We start from the raw sequence: 12,131 nt of genomic DNA on the forward strand, positions 1-12,131 counted from the left end.
GTTCTCCTGCTCATGCTTCCTCCCAGTATCCCACATCCCCACTTACCTCAGGGCTTTGGTCCCCTTCCCCCAGTGAACCTAGTTTAAAGTCCTCCTCACTAGGTTAGCCAGCCGGCTTCCAAAGATGCTCTTCCCTCTCTTCATTAGGTGGAGCCCGTCTCTGCCTAGCACTCCTCCTTCTTGGAACAACATCCCATAGTCAACGAATCCAAAGCCTTCTCTCCGACACCACCTGCGTAGCCATTCGTTGACTTCCACGATTCGATGGTCTCTACCCAGGCCTTTTCCTTCTACGGGGAGGATGGACAAAAACACCACTTGTGCCTCAAACTCCTTTATCCTTCTTCCCAAAGCCACATAGTCTGCAGTGATCCGCTCAAAGTCATTCTTGGCAGTATCATTGTTGCCCACTCAGAGAAGCAGGAAGGGGTAGCAATCCAAGGGCTTGATGAGTCTCGGCAGTCTCTCTGTCACATCGTGAATCCTAGCTCCTGGCAAGCAGCAGACTTCTTGGTTTTCCCTGTCATGTGAGCAGAGTCATACAATGTAACGTCAGAAGGTACCGCTGGATCATCAAATCTGACTTTCTGCATATCAGAGGCCACCAACACCGCCAAGCGCCCACACACTAAACCCGGCAATGGATATGAGACCAAAGTAAATGAGACCCATAGGAAACTACACTATGATGTGCCACAGTCACAGAATAGGAAGGACCAAGGTTCACCAGTACTTGAGGCTTCTGCATTGACAGGGAAATGATTAAATGAGAGGTACCCAGATAATCCTGGCAAGAGATCCACACAAACATGCTGCAGAGGAACATCAAAAAACCCCAGAGGTTTTGCTCATCTAATCTGGGGGGAAATTCCTTCCCAGTCCCTCATATGGCAATCGGTTAGACCTGAGCATGTGCACAAGAAACAACCAGCCTAGTCTTGCATAGGTCTGTTCTTCAGAGATCAAGCTGAGTGACTTAAACGTGAAGGGCACTCCAAATAAAGAACCCACTGCCAAAGTGTGGGTCAGGCTGCCTGTGTATAGTTCATATCCACAATCTAGACTGATAGAAGAAGACAGTAGATTAAGTACAGGAAAGATGAACCTATTTGGGAACAGATCAGTGTATTATTTAAGCTTGTTAGTTAAAAGAACTAGTCAAAAAATGGGGGGAGAGAGATTGCTGTCAGAAACTTTCAGCTTTTTGTTGAAAAATAAAATTTTTGGTTGAAAACCAAAGGTATTTTGTTTCTCAGTTTTTCAATGAAAAGTCAAAATGATTCCATGAAACTAGATTCTTTTTGTGAAAAATTTCATTTAATCAAACCCTATTTTTCATAAAAACCCAGTTTTGACTGAAAATGGTAAAATAGCCTTATTTATTAAGCTTTGTACGAGCATCTGAAATTATAGATGCTTATATAAATTGAGTATTCAGAAATATTCACTTATTCTGTATGTCTCTGTTTTGGGTGTTCAGCAACACACACCAGGGTGTCTCCTGTTAGGCACCCAAAAATGAGGCTTTCAGAATTAGTGGCCATTTCAGAAATGTTGTCATCAGTAAATTAGTGAGCCAATGTCTCTTGGCAAGGGAATGTAAGACATGAAAAGGGTAAAGAGATTCAAAATAGTTGGTATCTTCAGAAGAATAAGAGAGCTATGCATTTTCAAAACCTTTGAAGACCAGGTACATGATATCTCAAGCTAGACACACAAAAACCAAGGCACACAAAATTACTGGACACTTCTGAAAGTTTGACCATACATTTTTGTTGTTCATACTTATGTTCTTTATCTTTTTAAAAATTTTGACCTTTAACATGATTTCTCTAAAAGTGTTGAGATGGGTACACTGATGGGCACACCAATGCTGGAAAGTTTGGACTTCTATTATTTAAGTTAACTTTGTTCTATGGATACATAGATGATTGCAGTTTCTAGTACTCCTAATACAGATTTTGACTTAAGCAATAACATTTTCTTTAATGCAAAAAATGAATGTTGAATCTGAAGAAACCTTATTGATGATGAAATGCAGAAGCATAAACAAATGAATCAACCAAGTATTTTGTCCTAGTATGTCGATTGATGGTTATAGAATTGAATGTGTTTTTGTTTTCCAGTATAATTGTACTGTATTTTATTTGTGTGTTTATTTTAGGCACAGAAGGGGCAGTGTTTGGGCACTCTGTGGAGACACCCCATATCAGAGCAGAACCTTCCCAAGACCTCAAGTAGGTGTTCGTTAAGAGTTATTTAAAATTTATTTTTTCCCAACACCAATTAAGAAATCGATTTTTATTTTTTATTTATAAAGTAATCTATATCATTTAGGCCATTAATGTATGTATATATATATATATATTCTATTGGCCTGTTCCTGGTATATCAAAACAGCCACAGACTTCACCTACAACAGAAGGTATCACAGTCAGAGAGAAAAATATCCTGTATCATATGATATGCACACCCCTTTACTTTTTATAATGTAACTTTCTCCAGTGCCAGACTAATCTAAATCATAGAGTTTGGGGTTCGTACACACACTATACCTTTTGGAACAGGCTTTTAAAAAAAAAAAAGTCCTGTTCAATACAGTGCTGTCTCGCAGCATGAAGCCCAGATCCTGTTTGTTTGAGCTATTGCAGGAGATAAAAGCCAAAATGTCAACAGAAAGTAAACAGCCTCAGGCTTATCCTTCAAACAATACTTCTAGGGGGTTTTTAAAGGTGTTTTTGCTTTCTTCAGGAATTCATTTTTAAGTAAGCCAGTCCACCTCTCAAAATGTATTCAAAGTCATTCTGAGATGGTTGCATGTGTATATGGATGTGTATGCATAAGTAAATTGTAAAAGGACAAAATCCAAAGTTTACTAGAGTCTAAAAGACCAAGAAAAAGATTATTTAGAATGACTTGCCAATGTAGGCCTTTTCATAAAGTTTATATGTGATTTCAGTGGTAGGTATTAATAATTTACACTAAATGATGGAGAGATGAAATTTAATTGTGAAACAAACAATCATAGTAGAATCTAAGGATTTTTTGTGATCTTTCCTCGCTTTACTTACATCAAAGTTGACTGCAACTCTTCCATGGTTTCTGCACATTATAAACCCTTCTTGCTATCCTGCCTAGCAACATTTACAGTGCCAGCTGTTCACTGGCTTCCAGAAGGAGGTTAGATGAAGCCCCCTCCATGCATTTAAAAAAAACATCAACCTAATATTGACTTCAGTGTGGCTTTGCATAGCCGTACAGCATGCAGGATTGGGGCCTTTATTTTTTTCCCCCCTCTCTCTCAGAAAATGGAAGTGTCTGACCAAAACTGAGCATTTAAACAGAACATTTTAAACTTAATGCAAGGCTTTTGGGGGTGGGGGGGCTCCAGAGAGTGCAACACTCTTTCCCCCCCATCCCTCCCCTCTGCCAAAGGCTGTTGTCTGTTGTTAAAAGTAGTTGTTGTCTACAGTAACCAGGTGGCAGGATTGCTAAAAGCGAGGAGGGCAGCAGAGACAGAAGAGAAAACACAAGAAGCTGCTGCTGTTTCAAAAAGGCATAACCAGCAGCAAAAAAAGTCTTGTGTGAGGGAGAAGTGGTACTTTTGCCACCCTAAAGAATATGGAGGATAGAAGCAGACGTACTTTGCCAACATGCAGTATCCTGGATGTGATCTTAAGGGTTCATTTGAGTAGGGCTGTATCTCCCTGTTGCCTGTGTGCATGCAAATTGCATTATCATTTATTTGCCATCACAACCCATTGCAAACTTGCATCTAAATTTCAGTCTACTATCAACCCTAGTTCTCTTTCGGCATTTATCTTGTCCGTGCTTCTCCTTCCCACTGACTATCTGCCAAACCAACCATTCCCTCAAATCATTTGTTATTACACATGCTGCAATTAATGGGAATTCCTCAACATTCTTCAGCTTGCCTTTCCCTCTTCTTCTGACATCAGATTGATTTAGAGACAACTCAAAGAAGGACGATTCAGCACGAATCATCATCAAATAAGACATTTATGAAACTGAAATAACTCCTACTGTGCACATAAGAATTCGTCAACAGCATTAACTTATGATTAAATTATTTTATTCTTCATTTATTGAATATGTATTATGCTCTGTTAGCTACCCCTAAATGTTCACTGCTATGTATTCATTAGGGTTCAGGGTTATTGCATTTGAAACCTCTGAAGTCATCTAAACAAAGTCAAGTTATCAACCTCTGGAATTAGGATTTTATGAAAGATGACAATATAAGTCTTATATAAGACAATATAAGTTAGTCTAGCACAGAAGATACTGGACAATTTATTAAATAATGACCTTGTATATGCAGCAGAATCCACCACTGAAACTAGAAGGTAAAATTATGACCATGTTTACTAGAGATGAGACTGAACTACAAAATTGGATGTGAACCCAGATTTTGACACCCACTAAATTAAGGTAGGTTTTTTTTTTTTTTTTTTTCCAAATCTGACATTTTGGCTCAGCTCATTACAGACAAAAGGACTGGTTGCAGAATTCAGCTCTGAAGCTTGGTTCATCCTCTGAACAGTGTCATCCCCACCAAAATGTAAGGGTGTTCAGACTTTGGCCCATCTCTAATATTTGCTATTAAAATGCTCCTTTTAAAAATCATACAAAATGCAGCTTTAAAACAACTGCATATTTGTCCCCTCTTCTGTGTTGATTTTTCCTTACATTTTTTTCCAAATCTAACCAGCCAGCTTTTGCTAGCAAAATGTTTTCCTACAATCCTTTGTGAAAGCTGATAAACCCCTTTAGATCAAGTCCATTGCCTAAAATATAATTGAATCTGACTTTCATTAACTAAAACATGCAGAATAAAAGAATTGTGCTTTAGAATGAGCAAAATGAATTACATTTTAATAATTAAATCTCCAGATTTCCATTGATACCTTTTCTCACTAGAATGCTGTGAAGGAACTAAACTACCAAGATTATAGCCCCAAAGTACTGGCTTTAATGATGGTAATGCATTAAAACATGGTGCACTAATGGGTAATATCTATGCACAAAAGAGGCAGCCAATGGTTATATGCTGATAGCTATGCCCTGAATCACCTTCTTAATAAGGGGGTAAATTACTTTGTTGTTGTTTCCTACCTCTGGGGAGAACTAGAAGATCAAATTTAATAGCTTTTTTTTCTTCTATGTCAAGGCTAGTATACCATTGACTATTAGCTAATCCTGAAAGCTAGTGCTGGGCATAATGAGATGGAAATTGATCAAGCAGCAAGAAACAGATAAAGCCCGTAAGATTTCATTTTGACTCTGATCAGTATCGAAGATACACAAATCCCACAGAATGGTTTTATATTTTCCACAAAGCTACAAACACAGGACATCTCTAAGAACCTTTTTTCTAAAAGGTTGTAGTAGGTAGCATGCTAACATAGCAGTGTGTCCATTTTGTAAAAGCTTGAGGCCAGAGAAGGGGTCACACAGTTTTGTCATTGAAATGATGAAGGTTGAGAGAAGCTAGGCTGAGAAGCTATTTAAAGTTGGCAGGAGAGGCGTGATCTTCTGTTCATGCATCTTTTGTTCATTCTTTTCATCCAGGAAAAGCTAACAAACCAATCTTCAACACAAAAGAGAAGATGCTATAGCCTGAGACAGTCCAAGCCCCTGCTTTTTTAAAATTATTTTTTGTAGAACGTTAATGGCTATAAACTATTGCCAGTCTCTCAAGCTATGACCAGACGGATTTTAGTGACTTTCTCGTTCTCTGACTTTTTTTCACAAATTGGTTTCCTTCCCAAGTTGATCTCACCTTCAGATAATCAGTATTTAAACTGATATGTTCCTGTGTTGATACAAATCTGTTTTTCTAATCGTATCTCTAATTGGTGAGAATAACTTCCTTATATTTATACTTACAGACGGGGGTGTGTGTGTGTATGTATGTGTGCACCATGACCATGTCCCCCTGTATGCTCCATTTTCCCTGGTTAGTATGACAAGCTCCTGTTACTTCTGACCTTTTTTTAAATTGACAAAGAGCTTCCATTATATGTCCCTGTTTTTATATGCTTACATTTTTTCAGAAACATTCACCTCTTGGATTGATGTTTAGGACCCATAGCGTAAGCCCAGAGATGACTATTCTTTGAAAAATATGGCCCAACTCCTTTCTGCAAACATCAAGAGGATAATAAGGTGATAAGTAACAGCATGGATTTGTCAAAAACAAATCACGTCAAATCCACCTGATAGCTTTCTTTGACAGAGTAACAAGCCTTGTGGATGGGGGGAAAGTAGTAAACGTGGTATATCTTGACTTTAATAAAGCTTTTGATACTGTCTCTCATGACCTTCTCATAAACAAACTAAGGAAATGCAACCTAGATGGAGCTCCTATAAGATGGGTGCAAAACTGGTTGGAAAACCGTTCCAAAGAGTAGTTATCAGCGGTTCACAATCATGCTAGAAGGGCATAATGAGTGGGGTCCTGCAGGGATCAGTTCTGGATACATTTCTGTTCAATATCTTCATAAATTATTTAGATAATGGCATAGAGAGTACACTTATAAAGTTTGCGGACAATAAAAAGTTGGGAGGGGTTGCAAGTGCTTTGGCGGATAGAATTAAAATTCAAAATGATTAGGACTGGAGAAGTGGTGTGAAGTAAATAGGATGACATTCAATAAGGACAAATGCAAAGTACTCCATTTAGGAAGGAACAATCAGTTGAATACATACAAAATGGGAAATGACTGCCTAGAAGGAATACTATGGAAAGGGATCTGGGGGTCATAGTGGATCACAAGCTAAATATGAGTCAACAGTGTAACACTGTTGCAAAAAAAAACAACCAAACATCATTCTGGGATGTATTAGTAGGAGTAAGCAAGACACAAGAAGTAATTCTTCTCCTCTACTCCCTGCTGATTAGGCCTCAACTGGAGTATTGTGTCCAGTTGTGGGCGCCACATTTTAGGAAAGAAGTGGACAAATTGGAGAAAGTCCAGAGAAGAGCAACAAAAATGATTAAAGGTTTAGAAAACATGACCAATCAGGGAAGGTTGAAAAAAATGGGTTTGTTTAGTCTGGAAAAGAGAAGACTGAGAGGGAACATGATAGCAGTTTTCAAGTACATAAAAGATTGTTACGAGGAGGAGGGAATTGTTCTTCTTAACCTCTGAGGATAGGACAAGAAGCAGTGGGCTTAAATTGCAGCAAGGGAGGTTTAGGTTGGACATTAGGAAAAGCTTCCTAACTGTCAGGATGGTTAAATACTGGAATAAATTGCCTAGGGAGGTTGTGGAATCTTCATTATTGGAGATTTTTTAAGAGCAGGTTAGACAAACACATGTCAGGAATGGTCTAGATAACACTTAGTCCTGCCATGAGTGTAGGGAACTAGATTAGATGACCTGTCAAGGTCCCTTCCAGTCCTATAATTCTATAATAAGCCCATTGACTTCATTGGAACTATTCCTTTACTTCAGTCAAGGACATGCTTGACTATTTTTTTTTTTTTGGAGCAGAGCCTGAGTGCTCAGCGTCTCACAGAATCAGGCATTGGGGGGCAAAAACAGCAAAATTGTCCAAAAAACCTATGTTAACCTCAGGAGGAAATCATGGGTGCAAAAACACCCCTTTCAAATCCTGTAATCTTATCTTCATCCTTCCAATTTTTGCCTAATATGCAAGCTTTTATTTATATTTAAAAAGCTTGTTATATTGTAAGGTTAGAGCCATCACAATGTAAACAACTATGCTGCTGTTCTCACAACCTAGCATTTCAGAAACCTATCTCCAATCAACCAATAGCAACAATACAAGAAAATGTGAACTTCAGACTAGTTGCAATCATTTAAAGGCTAACATCATTTAAGCACAGAAGATTTTTCTTTTTCTTTTAAAAACAAGAATATTACATTTTAAAAATGTAAATGCAACATTTCAACTTCATTGATAAAATCACCAAAAAACAAGAAATGCAGAGCTTGAGTTTGAACAGAAATGCTAACTTGTCACATTACACCTGTGTAATTTTTATCAGGTTTTTCGGTTTAAATGTGCGCATCATAAAACTTGTGTTGTGCATCATCAAGGATGTGCAGTGCAGTTGAGTCAGCATTGCTACTGAAACCTTAATGTTTGCAGTTCCTGTCTTTTTTGTGATTTTAACTGTGCAGGCTTAATGTTGGATTGATGTAAGAGGCTTTTTTATTTAATCCACATTTATTTTCCTTAATCTCTTTTAGTGTTACATTTCGTTTTAGACACTTTATCATTCTAGTTACTCTTCTTTGCAATCTCTCAATTTTCTCTATGATTTCTATTGTATAATGCCCATATTTATGCGGAGTATTCCAGCTGTAGTCTAACCAGTACAGAATAAAGGGAAATGATTATCTCTAGTTTTATTCTGTCTTCAGTGGCTCTGAAGATAGAATTCACTGTCAAAAAGGAAGAAAGAGCCACTTGGCTCCCCTCCGGTGGCATGGTCTGCTGCCAAAGAACAGAAAGAAATGTGTGGTCTCTGCTAAAGATGGTACCTGTCATAAGGGAGATAACTGAAAATAAATTGACTTACCAAATCTTTCCTGGTTTCAGAGTAACAGCCGTGTTAGTCTGTATTCGCAAAAAGAAAAGGAGTACTTGTGGCACCTTAGAGACTGTGGCACCTTAGAGACTAACCAATTTATTTGAGCATAAGCTTTCATGAGCTACAAAAGCTTATGCTCAAATAAATTGGTTAGTCTCTAAGGTGCCACAAGTCCTCCTTTTCTTTTTGCAAATCTTTCCTGACTCTTGTTTTCAAAAACAAAAAGGTTTGGTTGAGTGCAAGTGCAACAAACTTGGAAGTGTGCGTTACAGATTCTCCTCTGTGCCTGGTGATAAAGCAGGTTGGAAAAACTTCAACAGAACCATTTTCTATAAGAGAATGCAGTTCCAAAGATCAATACACTTTGTAAAATTGTGTCAACCTCCCTGAAATTTCGTTTTGGAGTAAAACTGGGAAATGACGTTCCCAACAGTGTCAAAATGTTCTATTTCAATGTTTCAAAATGAAACATTTTGATTTATTGTTTTGAAATTACTTTGTTTCAAAAATATAATTTGTATTATATTCTGTTTTAAAATAGAATATAGAGTAAAAATTCAAAATCAAAATAGAACTGGATGGGACCTCAGTAGGTTGAGTCCAGTCCTCTGCTCTAAGGCAGGACTAAGTATTATCTTGACCATCCCTGACAAGTGTTTTTCTGACCTGTTCTTAAAATCTTCCAATGATGGAGATTCCATAACCTCCCTAGGTAATTTGTTCCAGTGCTTAAGTACCCATTCAATTAGTAAGTTTTGCCTCCTATCTAACCTAAATCTCCCTTGCTGCAATTTAAGCCCATTACTTCTTGTCCTGTGCTCACTGCATAAGGAGAACAATTTATCCTCCTCCTCTTTACAACAATGTTTTATGTACTTGAAGGCTATTATCACGTCCCCACTCAGCCTTCTCTTCTCCAGCCTAAACAAACCCAAATTTTCAATCTTGACTCGTACGTCATGTTTTCTAGACCTTTAATCATTTTTGTTGCTCTCCTCTGGATGTTCTCCAATTTGTCAACATCTTTCCTGAAGAACTCCAGTTGAGGCCTTATCAGTGTTGAGTAGAGTGGAAGAGTTACTTTTGTCTTGCTCACAGCACACCGACTAATACATCCCAGAACAATGTTTGCTTTTTTTGCAACAGTATTATGTTGTTGACGCATATTTAGTTTGCGATCCACTATAAGTGTATTCTCTATGCCATTATCCAAATCATTTATGAAAATATGGAATGGAAACAGTACCCAAGACAGATCCCTGTGGGATTCCACTCAATATGTCCTTCCAGCTTGACTGTGAATCATTGATAACTATTCTCTGAGTATGGTTTTCTAACCAGTTGTTAAACCATTTGTTGGTTGACTTGTCTAGCCTATATTTCTCTGGTTTGCTTATGAGAAGGTCATATAAGATACTATCAAAAGCATTACTGCTTCCCCTCTATCCACAAGGCCTGTTACCCTGTCAAAGAAGGATATTAGTTTGGATTGACATGATTTGTTCTTGACAAATCATGTTGACTGTTACTTATCACCTTATTATTTTATACATGCTCAAAAATTGATTGATTTGTTCCATTATCTTTCCAGGTACCATAGTTAAGATGACTAGTATATAATTCCCTGGGTTGTCCTTATTCCCCTTTTTATAGATGGGTACTATATTTGCCCTTTTCCAGTCCTCTGGGATCTCTCCTTTCCTCCAAGAGTTCTCAAAGATCATTGCCAATGGCTCAAATACCTCTTCAGCCAATTCCTTAAGTATTCTAGGATGCACTTCATCAGGCCTTTCCAATTTGAATACATCTAACTTGACAAAGTAATTCTTAATTCCTTCCCCCCCCCCCATTTTAGCCTCAGATCCTACCCCATTTACACTGATGTTAGCTGTGTTAGTCTTCTGATCACTATTAACCTTTCTGGTGAATACTGAAGCAAAAAAATGCATTTAACACTGCAGCTATTGCTGCGTTCTCTGTTATTGTCATTACCTCCTCATTGAATAGGCCTACCCTGTCCTTTTGCTTCTAATGTATTTGTAAAATGTTTTCTTCTTACCTTTAAAGTCCGTAGATAGTTTAACCTCATTTTGTGCCTTACCTTTCTAATTTTGTCCCTACATGCTTGTGTTGTTTTTTTCTTATATTCATCCTTCATAATTTGGCCTAGTTTCACTTTTTAAATGAATGAAGTATTTCAATTGATTTGCAACTATTCTATTTTTTTATTTATTTTACAGTGAATTTTGAACTTGTTGGAACAAAGCTATAGTTCAAAATTTTGAAATCATTTGCAAAACAGATTTTCCATCCTCCACTCAGCTCGTGGATATGAAACTGTTAGAGAGCTTTTGCTTAAGCTGTAACAGCTTATGATTTTTAGCACTGAAAATCTCCTGTTCATTCCCCGGTATATTAGCCAACATGGCGGCTATCATGCAAAAGATTAAAAAGAAGCTTTTGCTGCTGCTTTTTCTGAACTAGTTCATCTTTGTTATCCCTGTAAAGACTTAGAGCAATACCCCTACCCCTTGCAACCAGACTTTGCCTCCCTCAGTTAAAGCACACAAGATATGTTCTAAAAGATCTTTTCCTGTTTCACATTTTCACTTGGCAAGGTAATGTTTTCATTTTCTAATGTCTGATGTAAACCAGTAAGACTTTTTTTTTTTCATTATTTTTGATGTGTTAGCTTTGTGCAAGTAAGTATGCTGAATCATTCTACTGTCACGGTTTCATTTAAGTCCTACTAAACATTAGGTGGTCAATTCCAAATTTTGTAATGATGAGGTTTTCAAGTACTAACATGTTAGATATTAAAAAGCAAAAACAAAAAAAACCTTTTTTGTGTGAAAAATAAGATGACAATACATTCAGAAAGGTTTTTGAAAACTATCAAGTGGTTGCCGGGCTTTCTTGGGTAAAGGATGCACAAGTGACCTGCAGCGAAAATCATTTAAAGGCTGTTATTTTCTCCCATGCCCAACTCTCATCCCTGGATCTATCATAAATTATTATAAACCTAATGTAAATAAGTTTCTGTTGTAAATTTAGATTCCATATTAATAGCTGTCTCATTTACTCTACTAACATTGACTCTTAGCTGCCCCTTAAAATGCCCAACATTCACTTAACTTTCTTGGTTGTTTCCATCCTCCTCCAATGTTCCAGGTTTTTTTGTTTTGTTTTTATACTTCCTTGTCTTTTGGGTTGTTTCCCTGTATTCTCATAAATCATTAGACATCTTGGGGATGCCCTTGCTCACTCTGTAATCTATAGATTCACAGACTAGGCTTTTTTAACTTTCCTCAAACCTCCTGGTCATTCCTGAAGCTTCATTACACTTGATGGACGCTGTATATTCAATGCTGTTGCCCTCTCCAACACTTCTCCAGACTTCCTTTTTGTCTCTTCACTAATTCTCTAGTACTTGTAATAAATAAAAATAATGACACTTTCAGAGCCTTTCCTATTCCATTTTATCTCTATCTCTTCCTCTTCTAACTTTCAGAAGAGATCCTGCAGCTTGACCTTTGAAGAAGTG

General features: G+C 37.4%; 1 protein-coding gene across 3 annotated transcripts in view; it reads left to right on the top strand.

The window, feature by feature from the left end:
• Positions 1-12,131, top strand: part of SGCZ (sarcoglycan zeta) — an 834,522-nt gene that overhangs the window by 785,636 nt on the left and 36,755 nt on the right. For all 3 annotated transcript variants that reach the window (XR_007356409.2, XM_048848187.2, XM_075127889.1), the window contains exon 6: positions 2,165-2,237. Coding sequence is in view for 2 of the 3 variants with exons in the window: in XM_048848187.2 (XP_048704144.1) it covers positions 2,165-2,237 (73 nt within the window). In the remaining variant the exon portion in view is untranslated. The remainder of the gene's footprint in view (positions 1-2,164; positions 2,238-12,131) is intronic.

The sequence above is a fragment of the Caretta caretta genome, chromosome 4 (assembly GCF_965140235.1).
Source record: "Caretta caretta isolate rCarCar2 chromosome 4, rCarCar1.hap1, whole genome shotgun sequence".
NCBI classification, from domain to species: Eukaryota; Metazoa; Chordata; order Testudines; family Cheloniidae; genus Caretta; species Caretta caretta.